This window comes from Balaenoptera ricei, chromosome 17 (assembly GCF_028023285.1).
Source record: "Balaenoptera ricei isolate mBalRic1 chromosome 17, mBalRic1.hap2, whole genome shotgun sequence".
Lineage (NCBI taxonomy): Eukaryota > Metazoa > Chordata > Mammalia > Artiodactyla > Balaenopteridae > Balaenoptera > Balaenoptera ricei.
In genome coordinates, this window is record NC_082655.1 from 4373944 (window position 1) to 4396476 (window position 22533).

The following is a 22533-nucleotide window of genomic DNA, read 5'->3' on the forward strand; positions in this document are numbered from 1 at the left end:
GCCCATGGTCCAGGCAGCAGAGGGGCCTCCAGGCCCTGCAGGCTCCTGTCGGGCTTTGTCAGGACTCGTCCGGGCTGTGCCGGCCCCACGGCGAGTGTGAGTGATGCGCTGAGGGAGTCAGTCATGTGACCGGGAGCCGTGCACACGTCCTGGCCGGATCCTGGCACGGCCGCGGGCCGCGGGGCACGTGGAAGCGAGACGGCCGCGCTGGCCTTACGATGGCTCAGAGGCAGCACACTGTTTCCTGTTCCTCGAAGTCGAGCAGAGTTGCGTGTGAATGCTGGCTCCACCAGGCAGGGGATGGCACGAGCCCTGCGTGGGGCGGGCAGCAGCGGAGGTGGAGGGGTGTCTCGGGGAGGCCTTGTGCGGGCGGCACGGTGGCGCGTGGTGGGTGAGAAGCAGCCCTCTCAGCCCTGAACACGGTTGCTGACCGAGTGTAGCCTCTGCTCCTGCCTCTTCTTGCCACTCCCGACCTTTTCTGCGTGAGCGCTCTTCTGCAGGGGTCCCAAGGACCTCCTGGGCTTCCCGGACCTCCCGGCCCCGTCGGAGCTCCTGTGAGTAGAGGCAGCTGTGCGGAAGGGGCTCCGTCGCCTCTTCCAGGGACTGGGACCCAGACTCTGACAGCTCCCCGTCCCACATCTGTACACGGAGGACATGGCAGTGAAGCATGGGTGACTCTTCTTAGACCAGAAATGCTTACACGTTATGGTACTTAAAGGACCTCTTGGAGATCACGTTTAAATGCACGTTCCCAGGGCCCCATTCCCAGCTAAAGCAACAGGTTTGTGTGGAGCCCAGGACTCTGCATTTTTACCCAGCAGCCCAGGTATTTCTGACACTTGACCTAAAGAAGCCATTTTTACCAACCTGTCTAGTCAGCCGCTCCAGAAGGGGGTGGAGTCTTTATTATAAATTCCCAGCCCCTAGAACAGTGCCAGACACATGGGATGTTTAGGGACCAAGTGCCCCATGAATAAAGCGATGAAGAAGTAGATATGGTACATTGGAGCAAGTGTCTTCTTGGGCCTCTAACCTCGTTCTTGGTTCTTGTTAAGAAAGATTTGAGATGATCTCCAAATGAAAGAAGCAGTGTTAAAGGTCGTTTTCAAACAAGGCAGCCTGCATTGCCTCAGGGGCATTCAGAACCTCTGATCTCTGTGTATCTGGCCAAAATATTTGGATGGAATTAGAATGGCCTGTATATCCAGCTGCCTCCAAAGGCCTAAGTGGTCCGCAGACCGTCTGCCTTCTGGGAGAGCGTCCTGTGCTCTGGCCCTGTGCCTCTTCTCCAGGCACCAAAGATGTAGGTATTATTCCTGGAATCCACAAGCAGGCCTGGGCAGTCTCTTCCCCCTTTAACATCTTTTTCATAGAGCGTCCAAGGGTCCGTTCTCCAGGAAGGGAGTGGAGAGAGAGGGGACGCAGGACATTCACCTAGTAACACAGGACATACTCAGGCCTCTCCAGCAGGGCCATGCACCAAGCTGCATTCCTGCCCGGGAGAAGCCGTGCTTCCACCAGCTGGGGTGCTTGTGACCCGGCAGCTCACTGCACACCCTGCACGTCTCAGAGGAGCAGACGCACGTGCATTCCGATCTCTGCCCTGTAATGTGGGGCAGTAGCCTTCAGGTAGAACTTCTACAAGAGTCTTGTGCAAACCAAGGGATTGATGTAGCCATTCATTGGCTCACTTATTCGACAAGTGTTTACGGACATCAAGCGGCAGCTGCCGTTCCGGACCGTGGGGCACGGTATTGAAGGAAAGGAGGCACCGCCCTCGTGGGGCTGGCATTCTGCTTGGGGGAGACCAAGGGTGTGTCCTGTGGGGCTGAGTGCTTGAGGAAAGTGAAGCCTGGTGAAGAGGATGGACGGTAGGCGGGCGGGGCAGGGACTGTAATTTGAATCCTGTGGTCAGAGAAGCCAACACCTTGGCTGGCGTTTCCATCACGTCTGCTCACAGGGGAGGGAGTCCTTAGTGCAGGTTCTAGGTGTTGCTCCTGAGGACGGTGGGGTGGATGGAGGGTGGGGCAGCGGCCCTGTCCCTGGGGAAGGTGGAGGAATGTGGCTCAAAGGGGCCCAGAGTCTCAGGTTCAGTGTTGGGCTGCTCCGCCATTCCATGATCAGACGGAATCACAGGCCCTGGGTGGCAGTGGGGACTGACTCCAAGGCCACCTTCCTGCGCTTGACCAGATGAGCTCAGGGACCAGGGTGGGTTCGAGTCTTAGCAGGGAGGACCTGGATGATCCAGGCGGGGGGACCAGCCCCGGGAGCTCACGTCTCACGCAGGGCGGGCACCCGGCTCGCCGCCCAGGCCTGAGGGGGGAGTGCAGGCCGCTGTGCGGACTGAGGCTGCACGGGACACAGACCGTCACCGCCTTCCCAGGCAGGCAGGCTGCCCACGGGCCTCAGACGCAGCCCAGAGAAGCTGGACGGGGCTGTCCTGTTACTCACCTTCCCCTCTTCCCCAGGGTCTCCACGGAGAACGAGGTGACAAGGGAGCCCGAGGAGAAAAGGTATGTCCAATCTGCTTCAGTCAGTCAGTGCAGCTTTCCATAGACAATGTGTGTGTGCACGTGTGTGTGCGTGCGTGCGTGTGCGCGCTGGCAGGTGAAGGCCGGTGCAGAGGAGGCATTAGTTTCCAGCCTTCTGAATGTAAGCTGTGGGCCCAGAAGGCTGTGGGCTCGGTACCTGCGGGGGCTGCAGTCCCCTCGCAGAGACAGGGTTTCGGGTTTCCTGGCCAGAGAGGTTTTGAAAGAGCCTTTGGATCCGGACTCAGTTCCGGTTGCTGCCGTGGACTCACATCTCCCTCGGCAAGTTGCACGAGTTCTCCACACCTCGATTACCTGACTCTCCCACGGAGGGAGGGAGCGTGGCGACACTCGTGGCCTTGGGGACCCACGTTTAGCCTCATGCATCAAGTGGTGTGACCTGACCTCAGCTGAGACTCGTAAACGCACGTTGCCACCGAGGTGACGTGGTCAGGGCGGGCTGAGGCTGGCCGTGCCTTCGTAGCGAGGCTGCCGGGTCACAGGTAATCCTCAGACCAGATCCTTCTATAGGTGCTAAGGCCGTAGAAGGCTCGGGGTTCTGCTGGGTGGGGGTAAGGACCGCATATCCCCCCTGACCTCGCCAGACAGCAGCTGGCGTCGAATTCTCAGGAACCCCAGGCCCATCTGTTCATGGGGCTCCTTCAGATCAAGAGCTAGAAGTTGGCCATGTTCCGTTTTCAGCAGCTACCCTGTTCCATCTTCCTAGAGTACATGTTACTCTAGTTTTATAGGGAATGTCTGAATTACTAAGGAACTTAATTTTATTTCAGTATATTTGGAAAATAGGGAAAAACCAGCCTCTAATTCCACCATCCTGCTGCGACTGCGGTGGCCACTTTGGCTCGTCCCCTGTAGGACCCGTTCTTGGGTGTCCCGTGTCTCCCTGTGCAGTCACACGTGACACATTCTGCTTGGCGTCCCGTCTTGTCTCTTGTTCCCGCGTGGAGCCTCTCCCCCCACGCTGCTGTAGACTTTTATGACTTATCTTAAATGGCTGCGCAGCATTCCATTGTGTGACTAGACCGTGATTTATGTGCCCGTTCCCCTAGTATTGATCACTTAGGGTTGTTTCCAGTTTTTCATGATTAAAAACACTGCTTTGGTGACCATTTTTGCACCGATAGCTTTATTTATTTATTTTTCGAATTTAGGATGGTTTCCTTAGGCTGCTCCCCCAGAAGGGGGGCTCCAGTCAAAGGAAACGAATGTGTTGTGTGGCTCTGGAAACACGTGGCCCCGTGGCTTCCCAGAAGGCTCCAGAAGGAAGGAGGGGGCAGAGGCCAGCACAACGCCCCACCTCAGCTCCAAAGCATGGTTTCCGTTTGTTTGGATATTAAATTTTAATCACTGTAGCTTAAAAAGTGAAACACCTTACTTACCCCTTGGTCATTATGAGTTGCGTCTCTTGGTTCTTTCGAGAGATTTCACGTGGCTCCGTGTATTTGGTTACAGGTAGAGCGCCTCTCTGTGGCCCTCTGCTCCTTCCCTTTATAAGGTAGAGTCTTGAAAGTGACACTTGGGATAACTGAGAATCCAGGCACAGGGCTTGATGGGCAGCTCTGGTGCACGAGGGAACAAGGGTCTCATTTGAAAGCCCCCGTGGGAGCAGGCAGGGTTTGGGGAACGGACCCGGCAGTAGGGCTGAGCTCCAGACCAGCAAGAGGGACCCTGAGACTCCGTGGCCAAAGGCCCAGGTGCGTGGACATCCCCCTGGCTGTCACCTGTGGGCACGATCAGAGACCCAGGCCCGTGCCCTGGCCTCCAGGCTTTCAGTGTCCCGCCAGCCGCTACTGAGTGCCCGGTGCCTCACGTCCTGCGCTGACGGTGGCAGCGCCAGCGAAGACTGAGGACAGGCCCTGCTTTCGAGGCCCCAGGAGTTGAGTGGGCCACACGGATTCACAGGGTCAACTCGCTTCGTGGTCCTGTGAGGTGTGCGGTGCCCAGTACAGCCTGGAGCGTGGATAGCCCTCTGTAGGCCTTGGCCAGACCAGTCAGCGAATAACAGGTGAGTCCTGTGTCCTCAGACCAGACCCCCATAAGAAGGATAACTGGTGAATCGAAGGTGTGGGAACCGAAGCAAAGGACAGTAGCGTGGACACGGCTGGTCGTGTAAGGACAGGAGGTGGGTGCAGCCCCCCGGTAGCTGTGGGACCTTGGCCATCAGATCCAGGTGCCATACTGACACAGCACTGCAGGGCGCGGACACCCAACGCTTGATCCCCTGGGAAGGATTCCCCACACGGAGGGGTCAAGGCTGTGGCTTTGCCACTTGCCTGAGACCCGGGGCTGGGCCAGGCCTGCAGTCACGGCATCTGAGGACCCACGGGCAGGAGCTCATGAGGGTCCCCTGCCCACAGAGGACTCTGCTTAGCTTCACGTGGGGACCACGTGCCACCAAACGCCCTGGGGTCCGGGAGATGTGGGCTGAAGCCACGCAGCACTGATCCGGAGTGTGCAAAAGGAAATTAGGAAAGGAAAAACGCCTCCTTACTGGGCCTCAGTCCCCTGCATTGTAAAATCATGGTGGGATCTGGATTGAGCCAGAAGCCGGTGAGGCGCCTGTCCCCAGCCCTTGCCCATCATCTGGTTCACACGCAGTGCCTGGGGTTTCCGGATGCACCTCCCACAAGTGTCTTCTGCCTCATGAAAGAATATGGAAGGAATCCTCCCAATTGAAGCTATGTTTTAAGTGCTTTTTTTTTTAATGTGCTGGAAAGGACCCAAAAAAGTAAAAGCATAACTTCAGTCCTTAAGAAGCCTGCAGTCTGACTGGGAGCTTGTGAAAAGTTAAGTTGATTCATCCATTTGTCTATTCATCCATTCATTCCCCAGTCATGTACCCACCCCCCAGCGCCCAGCTACAAATATTTTAAATATTTGTGCGACCTCCTTCCACTCTCTGCTCAAGCGCCACTTCCTCAGAAGTCTTCCTCAGTCCCCAGCCCTGTCCCAAAGCTTGCACGTTGGTGCCCCTGGAGCCCCTGTGGTTTTCACCCTCATGGGTCACATGCATCACATTTGTTTGCCTTTCTCCCCCAGCCCCGCACACACACCTGTAGCCCCCTGGCAACTTGAGCACGGCGCTCACACCCTGTTCACCTTACACACCTCTGGGGCCTCACGCCCTGGGGTAGTACCTGACAAGGAGCACCTGGCCAGGCCTAATCTACCGATGCGCTGGGCACCAGGTGAGGAGTGATGCAGGAGCCAAGATCGGACTCAGATTACAGAGGACCTTCAGTAACAGGTGTGTGAACTTGGACTTTTTTAGAGATGCGTAGGATGGATTTAGAAGATGCATCTCAGCACTTAGGCTTAGGTGAAGCCTCTGGAGTGGATGAAATGGTGAACAGGAAGCTGCATGGACCACGTCACGGAAGCCAGGAAATGTCACCGACAGAAAGCAGAGCAGGAGCCCTGCACCGTCCGAAAGACGGTCCCCTAAGCTCCCTGGTTGCGGCAGTCTAAGCTGAGCTGCTGAGGAGTTTGCATTTCCCAGGGTTTCAGTCGAGACTGAATTACAGAGCTGAGGACCCTTCGCGGGCCCAGGGGGAGCCAGCTGTGCCCCAGAGGAGCTGGGCCGGCCCCTTGCTGTACCAGAGCCTCAGGTTCTCGCCTGCGGAATGGAAACATGCACAGCCTCCCTGAATCTTGTTGGAACCTTGGATAAGACCACAGGATCAAAGTGTCCAGCACATAACTGACACATCCACAGACATCCGTGTCCTTTCCCACCTGTGTTTCAGGGAGAAAACTCAGTCTGTACACTCAGTGCTTTGTTCTTCCCAAAGTCCTGTTTTGAAGTAACAGCCTTTTCCTGTATAATGCTGGGTGGCTTGTCCAGTAAGCTTTTGGAGTCTTAAGACTTTTCTTCCAGCCAAGAAACACATTCCTGTCAAAATTCTAAATTATCAGATCTAGAAAGGACCATAGATAACCCTGGAGATCTCCCGTCATTGTCCAGAGGGGGAAACTGAGCCCAGAGGCAATGCGTTTCCTGATGCGGCCCGTTGTAAGGAGAGCAGGTGCTGGAAACGTCTCGCTCCCAATCTGGGCTTTCCCTGCAGGACACACGGGCTGAACAGTCGGCATTCCCCGGGGACTGTTTCTTCAGACGGGCCACAGCCCTGCCCCCTGCAGGCACCACCTTGCAGGGAAGCTCGGGGAGTGGGGGGGCCACCTGCAGGGAGCCCCAGGAGAGGAAGTCCAGCCGGTGACCCATCAGCCTCAGTCTCCCCAGGCTGCACCAGGCAGCAGCATCGTGGCACAGAGGGAGGCCCGCACAGAGGTTCTGGAGCCAGCCTGCCTGCGTTTTCAGTCCTAGTTCTGGGATCTGCAAGCAGTGTGACCTTTGGAGAGTTTAGTTAACCTCTGAGTCTCAGGTTTCTTCAGTGCTGAGGGTAAATATCTATTATGTAAGGCTACCGTGAGGATTAAACGAGTTAGCATCTGTAAAATGCTTAGAGCAGTGCCGGGCAACATATGCCATATTTATGGAGGGTGGGGAGTCAGAGAGAGAGATGGAGAGAGAGAGAGTATAGAAACAGCAGGACAGAGAAAGATGGGGGCGTGCATAACCTGAGCCCTGTGAGCTCAGCTTTGGGTCTGAGCTCCGGCTCCCTTGCCGACTTTTCTCGGTGACTCTGGGGAGAGCTGTTTCCTTCTCTGCACCTCTGTTTTCCCATCTGTCAAACAAGAAGCCTGGGCTGCATGATCTCTTAGGCTCCTTTCCAGTTCTTATATCTGATGAGTACTTAAAACAGCTTATTTTCTTGTGAACCTCTCAGATTTCTGAAATCAGCAAGAAGGAAGTTTCCATTTCCCCTTGAGACAGACGCATCCGGCTGCCTGGCTTGGCCAGACGTGGAGCTGGGCCAGAGAGAGCCAGTGGCCGTGCATCACTGAGGCCACCTCCGCCAGCCACCTGGCAGGGCCTTCTCTGGGAGGCGGGGGCCGGGAGTTAGCCCTTGCCTCAAGCATCTTCCAGAAGGTGTCTTGCAGGCGCAGCGAGCTGTGGAGGCTCTGTAGGCACAAGGACCTCCTAGTGATTGAGGGGCAGTGAGGCCCGAATGGGTTGTCCGGGGGCTTTTGGGCTCGGGACAGTCGGCGAATGGTACAGTGTATCTAGTTAGTCACAAAGAGAGGAGTCCACTCCCTAGGGGCCAGAAGTTGGACGCGGCGGCCCCAGCTCTTCTATCTGGAAAACCGTGCCCCCCACACAACTTCGGGTGGGTGTGGCTGTCGAGCTCCGGAGGCCCCAGGGAGGACACTCCAGGGGTCCTGACCGCCCTGGTTTGGGACTAGGGAAGCCCAGCTTGGGGGCTGGAGTGAAACGGTCAGAGCACCAGCTTTGGAATCAGCAGGACCAGAGTCTTACCCTGGCCCTGCCTCTGTCAGCCCTGGGACCTCACACCAGCTTCTAGTCTCTCTGACCTGTATCCTTATCTAACATCTAGAGGTAACACTATCTGTCTCAGGAAGTGACCCTGAGGATCCGATGAAATTAGTTGCGAAAGCAGCTACAGGACTTAGCACCCGGCAGGCACCCCTGAACGTTTAAGGGAAGGGAGTGGGAGTTCTGAAGGGGCTTGTGGCCCTGGTGCATCCCGCCCACACCAGCCCCCAACTCTGTCTTACGCTGAGTCGTCAGTAAGACCATGGCCTTCAATCCACGTGGCCCTGGAAGGGCTGGCAGCGTTGCCCACCAGGTGTTACTGGGATGAGTATTTGTTGACTCTCTCCTGTGTGCCGGGTGCGTGTGGTTACATCTTTATGGAGCCAGTGCCCAGTGGAAGAAGCACACCACACACCCCCTCCCGCATTAAATGTGCACAGGGACACGGAGATTTCAGGGTCCTCAAGACTAGGCAGCCTAGATGGCAGGGGCTGTGGGCGGGTTTTGTGCTTTAAGCGGGTTGCGTGTGCCCTCTGCTGTCGGAGACCTAGAACAGCAAGTGGACCTGGCCTGGGAGAGCCCCCCCCCCCCCCGCCCCCTGCCTTCACCGCAAGCCCCCAGGATTGAGACAGTGAATACCAGATCTTCTCTCTTGAGCTGTGTGAGCCAGGATGGCACACTTAATCTCTGAGACTCAGTTTCCTTTGCTGAAAGCAGGGACAGTGTGTCATAGGATTGATGTGAATTTTAAATGGGATAGTGTGTGTTCAGCTCCTGGTACCCAGAAGATGCTGCAGATGCAGATTGAGTCTGCTTTGATTTGCATATTCCAGGCTTCTGGTGGGCCGTGCTCGCACTAGTTTGGACGCTGACCCCATTCTTCCCTGTGACTTCCGCCCCGCCTCCTGTCCCAGCAGGGCTCGGAAGGTGTTGCAGTTAAAGGCCCGCTCTCAGAACGCCGTCTTCTGTCTTCCGGCTCTGTCCCTGTCCACATCTCTCTGCCTCCTTGTCCCTGTCTCTGCTGTCTCTCGGCTCATCTCTGTCCCTCATCCGTCCTCTCCTGCTCATTCCCTCCCTCTCTCATCCCCTGCTCATGGAGACACACACCTATCAGCACCCCAGTCACGTCCCTCCTGCCCCACTCTCTGTGTGCTGAGCAGGGAGAGAGACCGCGGATGCCACATCCAGCCGAGCCCGAGCCCTGCACCCTGCAGCTGTCCTGAGTGGCAGCTGGGAGAAGTCTTGCTTCTGGGCTCCACTGACCTTGATGAGTAAGTTCAAGGCTGTTAAGAAATAGGGACTTGGGCTGCGAGGTAGGACTTGTGGTCAACACTCCTTTCTTTGCTGAGCCCTGTGGAAGTGCCCCAGGGGACGTTCAGTAGGCTGGCCTGCCACGAGGAGAGCTCTGGAATGGAAGTCAGGAGGCCTTGACTTCAGTCCTGGCTCCATCGCTAAGTTTCTGTGTGACCTTGGACAAGCTATACCTCCTAAGGTTGTCAGTTTCCTCACCTGTAAAATGAGGGGGTTGGCGTTCTTGCCAGATCACCTGCTCTGGGAATCAATGGAAGAGATGCTTGTGGTCCTCCAGGGGCCTCTGCTCAGACCCCCCGGGGTGGTAGACGTAGAAGACTGAGGGTCAGGAGAATCCGGTGCTGGTGCCAATGCAGTCACACCTCGCTGGGGTGAGTGGCTTACATCAGGGCCTCCATTTCCTCATCAGGGTCATCCTCAAACCTGCCAACCCCATAGCGTTCGGAGGAAAAGAAGATGCAGTAGCACACGTGGAATCACTTGGCAGAGAGAGAAACTGCAGGCAGCTCTCCTCTCTGTTCAGCCCGAACTTCATGTGATGGAAAGACTTTCAAAGAGTTAATGTATGAGTGCTTGGAAATAGAAACGCGTACATCATTGTTCCAGGATTTTAAAATCATCTCTGAAGGATAGGAAATATACATGGTTCAGTTTACGTAGATGCAAAGTGGAAACTGCAGTGCAGCCTGCGGAATGGGGAGAGGCGCTGGGACGATCGGAGTCTAAGCCAGTGGACGTGGGGAGCCAAGGGATCCGGGGACGGTTGCCAGTGATTCACTGAGGCCCCGCCCTTAGAGCGGCAGAGCTGGGCATCTCCTCCCCTGACCTCTGCTTGAACTGTCCAGTGGGGAGCACCAGTTTTTGCCCCCAGATTGAGAGAAAGAAGCCCCCCCCCCTTACCCTGCAGTCACCAGGGGTGGGCCGGGTACACCGAGTCAGCATCCGCAGGCAGGCACCCCGGACTGGCAGAGCAAAGATGTGCAGAAAACCAAGACTCTTGAGTTATGCAAAGGAAGACACCATCCTGGAAGACACACCAACCGTAAAACAACAAAGAAGGAAAGAAAGAACTTAAGAAAGAAAGTTACAGGGAAGTAGAAGGAGAGCTCAGAATCCTTCTCTTGTGCCGTGCTGCAGCCATTCAGTAGTGTCAGCTGGGGCCACACTGTGCATCTCCAGGCGGGGCTCCGGGGACACAACAATGAAAAGAGTGAACCCAGCCTGGTCCTCCAGGGGGAGGGGAGAGAAGGGTGGTCACGTGGAGAATAAATGCAAGTTGGATTCAGAGCTGTGAGGGAGACACATATGAGACCATGCTGGGGAAGAACAGGACATCGAATCCGGACTAAAAGGCCAAAGAGGTGACATTTACATGAGCCCTGAGGGCACCGAGGAGCCAGCAGAGAGAACGGCAAGTATAGCCCTTGGAAACGAGAGAAGTTGCTGTAATTGAGGCACTCAAAGAAGGAGCCTGGGCTGCTGGAAGCTGTGTCGTAGGCTGTTGATACCAGCATGAACCCACCTTTTGGAGTGATCTCTCTCCATCAACCGAGCTCTTAGGGCCCAGCTGGGAGAAGGACACCAGCAAGGAACACTGGACCCGAGGAGTCAGCCATGAGGGGAACACACCAGCATCACGGGCATGGCTTGGAGGAGAACATTGGTATTTATCCACTGGCTGTCATAAGCAGGTGTTTTAGGTAAGTCATCTCATTCCTTAGTCATCCGTATCTTTCAAAGAAGGGATAATTTTCATCCCCAGGAAACACAGTCAACAGAAACATCTCAGAGAGGTGAAGCAACTTGCCCAAGATTCCAGAGCTAATAAGAGATTCGCACCTGTGTGAACATAAGCTGATGGGTGGAGGTTGTGTGGATGGTAGCCCACTGTGATCCAGCAATTAACTCTTAGGTCTGTACCATGCACTGCAAACAGTGGACGTTTATACGTACTTCCTGGGTGGATGAATGATGTGTAAAATGTGTCCACAGTTTTATGAGCTACATTACGAGCCCCATGCATTTATTATTGTTTTTGACCCCCGTGTAGACCCATGAGATAAGGAGTCTGTGTGGCTCCAAGAGGCTGTGTGGTCTTCACTTGGTCACAGATTTAGATGAGAAGCAGAGATGGGAATGTGGTTTCCCTGACCTTTAACTTATGCTCCTTGACCCCCAATACACATAAACTCTAGGCTGCTGTGTGTGTGTTTGGCTCTCCTGGTGCCTCGTGGAGAACAGAGCATGCTCGGGAACTAAGGGCCTTTGCTTGCCTTTCCTTTTCTATGACATTGACCCCGGGGATGCCCCTCCGTTCTTCATTTCTTCTCTTTCCTTCTTTTGCCAGGGGGAGAGAGGCCTGGATGGATTCCCCGGGAAGCACGGGGACACTGGAAAGCAGGTCGGCAGGCATTGGCTCCGGGGGCCGGACGGGACTGGGACCTGTGCAGAGCTCATAGGGCCTGGGGGCTGTGGCCTTTGTCCTGCTCTGCTGGGGGTTCCAGGAGGGTTAGCGACCAGCCCCCAGCTTACGGCCTCACGTGGGCTCCTCCACGCCAGAGTGGAGGGATTCCAGAGAGCACACCACGTTAAATCCATTCTCACCTCAGCAGTACGACACGTGATCATTAACGTAAAGGCCGTGGGCGACGCGCACGTGTTCAAAGTGCTGTATTCATTGCAGTCCTGTCCCCGAGAGTAAAAGATTACTAACAGCCCTAATGCTCATCAATAGATACAGGAGAATAATATAAAATTAATGTGGAAATTAATAGAGCTTCTAATGTCCTGATATGATATTCTCTGAGATACACTGTTAAGTGGAAAATAAAGGCAAGTGTAGGATGGTGTGGGAAGATGCATCTATGAGCCCAGAGGGGACCACATGGAGATGCGGCATTGGGTTAGTTGAGGAAGAACTTTCTAGCAATAAGTGCAGTCTGGGAAGCCTCGTCAAAGGGGACCGGTGCCTTCTGGGGAAAAGGCCAGGTACAGATTTGGAGGCGCATTGCCCTCGGCCTCTTCCTTCTCCTCTGCTGCCCCTGACGGCCTTCCTTTCCTTCTTTCCTCCAGGGAAGACCCGGCCCTCCTGGCGTGCCAGGGCCCCAGGGAGAAAAGGTAAGCCAGGCCCTGGGGTGACAGATGGCTCTTGACAAGCGGGTGTGTGAGCTGAACAAATCAGAGCCTGGGGTGTGTGTGTTGGAGGGCCCAGGCTGGAGTTCTGGGAACAAAGTGCAGACAAAGGTGGTGAGTCAGGTATTAGAACTCAGCCTACAAGAAATTTCTGGTTATTGTATTTAAACATTTTTTTCTACTTTTAGGAATAAAAATCTATTTAAAAAACAAACGAAAATCCCTATTATATAACATCCGGACATATTAAAATATTGTGCTGCCCTTAAATGGCTTTTTGGACTAACGCAGAATATGAACAACTGCAAAAAAAAATCCTCACAGACGCCTTTTCCTCTTTCTCCTTTTCTCCTTCTCTCTCCTCTGCAACATTTAGTTGTTTTTTCTTTTTTAACCAGAATTATACTCCTGAAAATGTGCTAGATATTTCATAAATAATATAAGGTTTTATCTCATCCTGCTGGTCATCTATTCTAGAACATTTTCACAACAAGGCTTAACTCAGTGAATTTGCTGCTTAGGATTTATTTATCTCAACAGAAAGAACTGCATGTGAAATTTCTTTGTAAACTGTGAAGTGCTATGAAACTGTATGAAGATAATAACCTTCCCAGGCATTCAGGGTCACAGAGGGAAACTAAGAAGGTGTGCTGCGTTCTGGATTATAGTGGGAGGAGTGATGAAATACAGCCCTGCATTTGAGTACAAGAGAAAGATTTTCTTACAGATCTTAGGCCCTTAGGAAATATATCAGACTTTGGGTCTGAGAACAGCTAGGAGAGAGATGGGCAGCAGGAGGAATCCAGCTAAACCAAGGAGGGTGAGACCAGGGATGCAGCATTTCTCAGTGTCACACTGCAGAGTTCAGGTGAATGTCACTGCCCGATCCAGACGAGTTCTCAGCACATGCTGAAAATAAAGGAAAAGAAAAAGGCTGCTCTGACTCTTTACCGAAGCAGACAGGGTATAGTTATAAATAAATAAAAAGATATACAAGCTAAACAAGCCTCTGTTTAGGAAAGGTGGCTGGAGAATATTGATCTCTTCCAAACTTGCTCACTTGAGCTTCAATTCTAGCTGAGTTAATTATTCTCTCTCGAAGTATTTTTAGAGTTGAGATTTACATTGTTATGTTATCCTAGTGTCAGGGTTTTAATGTATTCTTGCAGTTCCTTGAGAGGGGATGCTAAATCCTAAAATAAATAGTTTATTTCAAGTCCTGAAGAGAGAATGTGTCTTAAAGTTTGGATCTAGGTGACAGCTCTTTCCCAATACTGTGTGTGTGTTTGTGTGTGTGTGTGTGTCTGTGTGTGTTATAAATTCCAACCTTCCACTTCATTTATAGAGGTGTTTGGCCCCTCCTGATTGGTAAGCAGCTGAGTTGTACATTGCTTATTATGATGAATGCAGCAGAAATGGGAAGACACGGTCAAGGGTCATGGTATGATATGGGGCATTCATTGGAAGAGTCGAGAAACCAGTGGTTCTCAGGTGATAGAATGTGTCTCAGCTCATTCTGAGAGAACATCACTGGGACAAATCTTAGCTGCTTTACAATTTGAGAAAGTCATTGGAACCATAGAGCTGATCTTTTAAACCCCCTAACTTTACAGATGAGAAAACAGAGGCCCAGAGAAGTAGGGTGTCTTGTTCAAGACGCCACAGTGGCTACAGACCAAGGTGTATAGATCTAGCTGCCCATACGATGATGCACCACAGACCTCAATATCAGGGGATGCTCTACCTTTTCTGTATTAAGAGTTTTAATGGATTGACTCCATGGATATATTAGTTATCTTCTGCTGCATAACAAATCATCCTGAACCTGAGAAGTGTGGTCTCGCCCAGTTTCTGAGGGCCAGGAATCTAGGAGTGGCACGGCTGGGCTACTCTGGCTCGGAGTCTCCCAGGAGGCCGAGCTGTCGCCAGGGTGTAGTTATGTCATCTGAAGAATCCACTTCCAAGCTCACTCACAGGGTGGTTGGAAGCCTCGGTTCCTTGGTGGCCATTGGCCTCATTACACGGGCCTCTCCCTGGGGCTGCTCACAGAAGTGGAAATCACTTCCCCAGAGTGCGTTGTGAGCGCTCTGAGACTGGGGTCTGGCAGGGGGAACCCACAGTCATGTCTTATAACCTCATCCTGCAGCAGTACCTCTGACTTCTGCTGTGTGTTACTGGCCACATAGATGAGCAGTGGTGCAGTGTGGTCCTGCGCAGGATGTGAATCGGGAGGCGGGGGCCATCTTGGAGGCTGACTGCCCCAAGGGATAAAATAGATCTTTGAAAAAAATGGCACCCACGTGGTGGAAAGAAAGCGATTCAAGGACAGACGAGCTTTTTTGACCTTGAACATCTCTGTGCTTCAGCGTCCTCATCTCTAAGGTAGGGTAGTATCTGAGAGGACAAGATTTACGTCATGTCAAGTCCTTGGAACAAGGCCAGGCGTTTAAAAAGGATCCGATATCTATTAGCTATACATACACAATTCTTATGGATGGACTGTAGGATCTTAGTTTTCCTTAATAATGGTTTAATACATTTGATCTCATAGTCTGTAACATTACCTATGCAAGTGAGAAAACATGCGTTGATTAATTGATTTCATAACTATCATTGAACTTCACTTCCGTGGTGTAATGATGATGAGAAATGCAACAATGGAGACAATAAAAATAAATGTAATAATGAGGCAGCATGTAAATAAAAGAAGAAAGATACAGTATGAACCTCAAAAGATTCATTATTCAGCCACATAAAGCTCTCTCTCTCTCTCATTTATATGTAATACATATTTATGTATATATGTTATATATATCAATATTTATATATATTATATTTTTGTACATTTAAGACAGCCACACAAAAGTATTACAGTATAGTTCAGAATGTCTTCTAACAATCATATTGGCAAAATATTAATAAGGTTTGGGGGCGTGTAGGGAAAAAAGACTTCTGCTTGGGAGAGTTAAAGAAGGCTCATGGGGGAATGGAGAAGACACACCCGAGCTGGGTTCTGATTGCGTGCATCTGGGCTTGCGTCCAGGTCGAGAAGTGTGTAGAGGGGATATAGGGTGATAAAGAGTGCCGCGTGTGAGCATGTGTGTGCACCCGTGTGTATGTGGGTGGTGGTGTCATGGAAAGGAAAAGCAAGAATGGAAACACGTGTCTGAGGCAGGACTCGGTTATTGCATGGGAGACACAGAAAGGCAGGTACAGCAAGGCAAATCGACACTCCTCATTAACTCTGTACTTGCCACGCAACTTTGCTGTGTGGCTAAAAACTGCTCTAAAAAAAGTCTGTTTTAAAAAGACATTCTTAATTGAGATTTTAGGAAAACACCCGATGCTATGTAAAGAGATGTGATTTTTTTCCAAGTCTTAGAAAGCAGTGGGACCATCAGAATTGTAACTGCACCAGTCAGAGAAAATAGGTCCTGTCCATAAGATAGAACCTCAAATGCAATGAAGGGTGACAGACGTGCCCTGAGTCCTTCTTTCTTAATCCTCAGCCTTAGGATTTAATAGATGCTTTCCTATTTATCCAGCAACTCATTTACTCTTTGCCAACTTATTCAACATTAGTTTTTCAAGGCTTCCTGTGCTCCCTGAGCGAGCCTCTAGGGAAAATGCAGTCATATCTCCAAGCTACATGTGGGAACATTGACTACAAGCAGTGTCCTCGTTTTAGCTATAGGGCACTAGGGTAGTAACAGTGAAGATTTTTCTGTCGACAGATGTGCCCCATGTAGAACCAAGATGTAGCCCATGCTCTGGAAAACCTGACCTAGCCACAGGCATCAGAGCCTGGCGGTAAGGCAGAAGGAGGCAGAAAACAAAACTTCTGTACGTCATGATCTGGTGACAACGGACAGGCCTCATCACAGCATCTGTGGTAGTTGTCACTTGCTAAGTATTTACTGCGCGCTGACCACGTGCTGAACCCGTGACTGGGCGCAGAGGACGCGCCATAGGGTGTGATCACTCTCTTGATGTGCGTGGTGCGGAGCCTGCTGCGAGCAGGTGCTCACTGAACAGTGGAGCAAGGGGTGCTCTTGAGCGGGAAAGTGGCGGGAAGAGCGCCAGCCAGGTGTAGGCACTGGGTACGTAAGCGAGAGCAAGGCTCCTGCAACCTTGATGCAGAGGTACGAATGAGACAGGACACTTGAGATTGTTAAGTCAGCCCACATGATGGCGTGTGTGCTGGAGCGCAGAGAAGGAGGTGGTCCTGAGGACGTGCGTGGGTGAGCGGGGGCCTTGGGGGTGTGGGGACCAGCAGGAGCAGGTGGCAGAAAGTACCCTCTGTTAATGTGATCCTCTCTGGGTCCATCCGTGTTCTGCCGACGGCATTATTTCATTCTCTTTATGGCTGAGTCACGTTCCACTGTATGTATGTGCCACATCTTCCTTATCCATTCATCTGTCGATGGACACTTAGGTTGCTTCCACGTCTTGGCTGTTATAAATAGTGCTGCTGTGAACATTGGGGTGCATGTATCTTTTTGGATTAGAGTTTTGTCTGGATACATGCCCAGGAGTGGGATTGCTGGAGATTATCATATTAAGTGAAGTAAGTCAGAGAGAGAAAGACAGATATCATATGATACCACACATTTGTGGAATCTAAAGAAAAATGATACAAATGAACTTATTTACAAAACAGAAATTGACTCACGGATACAGGAAACAAACTTATGGTTACCAAAGGGGAAAGGGGGGAGAGATAAATTAGGAGTTTGGGCTTACCAGGTACACACTACTATCTATAAAATAGGTACACAACAGGGCCTACTGTATAGTACAGGGAACTATACTCAATATCTTGTAATAACCCATAATGGAAAAGAATCTGAAAAAGAAAGTGTATATATATATATACGTACACACACAGGTGTGTGTGTGTATGTATGTGTATGTATATGCACAAAGGGAACAAAGTACCCTCTGTTGGAACGTTTGTCATTTCTCCGCAGGGTGCCGTGGGGCCGGCAGGACCTCCCGGGGTACCGGGCTCGGTGGTAAGTGATGCAGTCACCCGTGGTTGGAATCACGGACTCAGACACTGATAGGATTGTGTAGTTGGGAGAATCGTTGCCTCTGAGAATGAGGCGGAACTGTTCTGATGACACGAGCTGAATACAAGCCTTTGCCCACTGAAAATGGGGTAAAATCAGAGACAAGTCAGAAACTGCTGCCTTCCGGCAGGCTGTGTGCCTACGCGCCATGAAGTGGAGTGAGGGTGACTATTAAGAAAGTGCCACCAGCTTTGTTGACATCTGGTTTGTCCCTCAGGTGCAGAGAGAGGGCCTGAAGGGCGAGCAGGTAAGAGGGATGTGGGTCCTCTCATCGTGGGGCTTTAGGTGGTGGCAGAAATAGGAAGGCCACTGGCGTGGGGTGGCACTGCTTGCTGAGCTCAGGTGGAGCCCTTCAGAGACAGGTCAAGTTGACTCTGCCAAGAATGCAGATTCCCACCCTGTGTCTCTGGGTCCCCTTTGGGAACTTGGGAAGAAAACTCTGAGTCAGCAAAGGGTCATGGGTGGTGGCCCAGGGCATAAAGACGGGGAGTCATGGCTAATTCTAGTTTGACTTGTGTTACCAGGGAACCCCGGGACCACGAGGTCACCAGGGCCCTCCTGGGCCACCAGGCGCTCCGGTAAGTCATCCCTCCCCAGCCCGGGGTCCACACCTCTAGGTCTGGACAATCATAGCCATTCTCGCTTCCGAGCTCTGCGTTATTTCAGAAGCTCATCCCGTCACCCTGAGTGACAGGGGTTGTTGTCAGCATCTAGCACAGGAGGAAACTGGGCCTTGAAGACTGAAGTCACTGGGCACGGATCATGCAGTTAGCAAGTGTGGAACTGGACTTGAAGCCCAGGCCGCCTGCCTTCAGAGCCCCCAGTCCCAAACATGCCAGGATTGGGGTTTCTGGTGTTCAGTCTGCTGTTTTAGTTTCCTTTCACATAAAGTGGAATAAAAACATTGGACACTTCAATGCCAGTTGAATCATTTCCAGTGCACATTTGCTTTTCGCATGTTTCTCATTAATACCGACTTTGCAGCGGTTTGGAACACTTCAGCCTTCGGTTTCTCCCTCTGTTAAGAATTTAATGATGTGTAAATAACCATTTGGGAAGAGGCCATTCAAAGGGACTCTGTGATCATTTTTGATGTGAGTTCAGATACTAAGGATAATTAATAAGAATACAGTAAATTCCACAGGTCAGTGATTGAACCTTGCTCCTCCTGGTAACATGCTGTTGCTTCTTTCAAGTGACTGTTTTACTGAAGGAAATAAAACAACTCTTATCCTGAAATGTCCATAAATCAGATTTATAATTGGATTTATAATAAGGCCCATTCCTCATTAGGATAAATGTGTATATTTTTGCTGGGACAAAACTAGAAGAAACTTAGAAGATGTTTTTAATGCCAGTATAATTAGAACAATTTCATATCGAAAAGTTCAGGTCAGAAAAGCTCCCTTCTGTCTCTATAACCTTAGATACCTTGCTTAACCTTTCCAAGGCTTGGTTTCCAGAGCTCTCCACCATTGTTATAACTGTTGAGAGATTTAAAGTAGATAATGCAGGTAATGCAGTATGCTCTCAGTATTTAGCTCTCTGTGCATATATGCACATATATTTCAGGTCATAATTGGCAAGTACTGACCATCTGTACTGTAGTATGTTTTACATGCAAACATATGCATATTAAGTTTGCAAGGGTGAAGCTGTTATTTTTCTACTTTTACCAATGAAGACATTGGTACAGAGATACTAAGTAGCTTGCACAAAGTTATACAGCTAAGAAGCAGAACTGAGCTTTGAACCCAGACCTGTCTGACAGACTAGTCCATGCTCTTTTCATTCCTGAGTGCACAATGCAGCAGTATATCCTCTGAGATGCACAGAGGAGAATTACTTTACTTCGTGGCTCCCACTAAGGGATAAGAAGCTAGGAGTGCTCAGCCCTGCTTACTTCATGAGGCAGCCTTCTTGATCTCTCACTCTGGGATCTGGGATGTAATAATGGGCAGTCCTTCCCCCTCATGTAAACTTTGTTATGGTGAATGAGGGAGGGAGAGAAGGAGGAAACCTCAAACACTTGTGGTCACGTACTTTATTTTATAGCAATCGAAATATTAAGGCTGGAGATACAGGGAGGAAAGCACATGGACTGATCCATGTGAAAGGAGTGTGAAAAAGAAATAATTGTGAGTAAACACTTGCAATCTCTAGATGATTAATGAGAATTCTCTGCATGGGTCATTCCTGTGACCCATTGTATAGGACAAGGAGAGGCTCCTGAACCCTCAGTACTTGCAAACACCAGACTACCTCAACCCTGCAGCCCCGTGGAGCTGTCCAGGGTTCTGAAGAGGTCCTCTGGGGTAGATACTCTTGATAGAATGGGATTGAGTACAATGCATGATGTTGGTGATGAAATTCCCTTGGAAGGAGTTCAGAAACCCAACAGCCTACCTAAAGACCTTGTGAAAAATGGGGAACAGTGATGAGAGACCAGGAGTGGGAGGTTCTTAAGGCCACAGCCAATATCTCTCCTGTCTCTAAATCCACATGTTTATCACATGGTGGGAACTTAATACATGCTTATGATGGAGTGACCCCCCTGACAGATATTCAGGAGGGACATCAGAGTGGGACCTGATTGCAGTCTGAGCTCATAAGGAGCAATGTGGCCATGGAAGGCACTTGGGGTTAGGGCCAGAGCATCTGGTTCCATGTCCCAGTTCATCCACCAAGTAGCTTTGGGTTTTTGAACTCTACCCCTCTTATCCTCTTCTGCTTTCCTAAGTTGGAAATCATCGTCATCGACATCATTTCCTACATAAATGTGCTGTGAGGGTTAAATGAGTTAATGTAGGAAGCACTGTTCTGTGAAGCCTTATTAAGCCCAATACTGATATCAATTGTTATTTCTGTCTCTTTTGAATCCCCAGCAGCACCTAGCCCAGGGCCTTCCTCAGAGCAGTTGCTCCCTAAATATTCTTTGGATTGAATCAAATCGAGAACCTGGCTTCAGTGACTTCTGCTGAGAATGGAAAATTTTGAGTTTGTGTTTAGCAATCCCAGAAAGAGGAAAATGTACCCCATTCTCTAAATGGAAACAGTGTGTGGCATTCTCCATCCTTGTTGAGGAGGCTTGCATCTTTGATTCTTTCCCCAAGATGAAACAGTTCTGGTAGTTTTAGCAATGTTTGGTTAAGTGTAATAAAGAAGGGCCAGCTGGGCAGACCAAATGTGAGACATCTCTTGATGCTTAATGAAAACTCACTTCTGCAGGGTCTTCCTTCCCTTGATGTGTGCCCTGAGCTCACTGCAGTAATCCTTGTGAGGAAGGGAGATTTAAACCTTTAATTACTACGGTTTGTCCATTCATGTATTCATTTTTATGGTGTTATTAAGGGAAAAGACCTTAGACCTAAATACAATTCCATCACTTAATAGTTATGCAAAATGTGGCAATAGTAGCTGTTTGCATGATAATCATATTATTGAAGATGAGGAAATTGAAGCACAGAGAGGGAATTTCTGGCCCAAATTCACCCGTAAAGTTGGTGGTAAGAGTCACAGTTAGAGCTGAAGTTTTCATTTTCCCATTCACATTTCATGCCGTATTCTACGTGACCTCATTATACATTTGGGTATAAATCAGGGTGCTGTCAGGAGGTGCTTTGTCAGGGCTTTTGTACCCATCCTTCATGTGGTCCTCACAACCACTCGGTAGGAAAGTTTATTATCCTCACGTTGGAGATGCACTAACTGAGGTCCACAGATGCCCAGTGACTTGTCTGAGGTCAGGCAGCAGGTACCTAGTGAGGTGTTAGGGGGCAGGATTTTACTTAGGTCAGTATGACCTCTTCCTGCACCAGTTTGTTTTTTGTTTTTTGTTTGTTTGTGTTTTTTTGCTTTGTGGAAATTGATCTTTCTCAGATGATTTCATTTATTTATCCAGACTGTCATTTTGCATATCGCAGTTGATGGGGAGTCAGATAACCCAAGCCAGTTATTGCCGAACTAGCAAGATACAGGGGCAAAGGCACCAGGCTTAGAGCTAAAGACACTTGGATTCCAGGCACCTCTTTTGTGCGCACTTTTTACAAAGCACTGATGCAAGGCCTTTGGTCCTTACTGTACTCATCTTTAAAGTGTGAATGATGGTGCCTACATCTTGGTTGTTAATCACACTTAATTACATCAGATAGGTGCACATATTTTAAGTGTTATAGATTTGACGGAATAGGATGTTTTTTTCTCTTCTAACCTCCCAGTTTCCCCACTGGAATGGGATGGTATTTTCCTATCCAATGAGAGTGACAGGGCAAAGTATATCCTGTGGTCTTTACTCTGTATTTACCATGGTCTGTCTCTCTTGTTTTTTCCCCTTTCTCCTCCTTCTAAAGGGTCTGATGGGTCCAGAAGGCAAGGATGGACCTCCTGGTTTGCCAGGTCTCCGAGTAAGTAAACTGTCTTTCCTTTCTGGTGCCCCAACTCAGCCGCACTGCCCCCACCCCTCATCTTTGCTGCTCAGACAGAGGAGATGGCCCCAGTCTTGGGAGCTTGGAATGAATAGTGGAAGCAGATTGAAGGGTTAGATTGAGTTCATCAACAGTGGTTGAGGATGGGCTACATGTTCAGCCTTGAGTTGGGTCCTGGGTCATCTCATGCAGATGAGTCTGTGGTCTGCCATGAGTCATGTATATAGAAACTCACATCCCTGTGTGATCAGAGCCCCAGTAGAAGGACGCCCAGTACTGAGAGAACACAGGGAAGGGGCAACTGACCCAACCTGGGGGCCAGCCAGGGCTTCCTGAAAGTGGTAATGTTCGAGCTAAGTCTTAAGGAAAGAATAAGAAAAAATAACAGTGAAAGAATAGAGGTCTGCCAGTAGGCTGTTAGCTACTCCAATCTAAACATCTACATTATTTTTGAATACCATATCATAATTTCTTATGGTATTTCATTTCATTTAGCCCTTGTCTTTTTATCCAGACGGTGCACACCTTATGGGTTTGAATCCACCAGTAAGCACAGCTCCTGACACTGTGTTTTAAGGTAGAGGGCGTGGCATCTCTCTGCTCAGTGCCCTCACGGCAAACTGGGACTAACCTCAGCTCTGTCCTCAGTT

At 50.4% G+C, this 22533-nt stretch overlaps 1 protein-coding gene across 1 annotated transcript in view; it reads left to right on the forward strand.

Moving 5' to 3' along the window:
- COL22A1 (collagen type XXII alpha 1 chain) overlaps positions 1 to 22533 on the forward strand; it is a 248238-nt gene that overhangs the window by 96453 nt on the left and 129252 nt on the right. The window contains exons 15-21 of the mRNA XM_059901262.1: positions 2469 to 2513; positions 11603 to 11656; positions 12328 to 12372; positions 17358 to 17402; positions 17677 to 17706; positions 17984 to 18037; positions 21809 to 21862. Of these exons, the coding sequence (XP_059757245.1) occupies positions 2469 to 2513; positions 11603 to 11656; positions 12328 to 12372; positions 17358 to 17402; positions 17677 to 17706; positions 17984 to 18037; positions 21809 to 21862 (327 nt within the window). The remainder of the gene's footprint in view (positions 1 to 2468; positions 2514 to 11602; positions 11657 to 12327; positions 12373 to 17357; positions 17403 to 17676; positions 17707 to 17983; positions 18038 to 21808; positions 21863 to 22533) is intronic.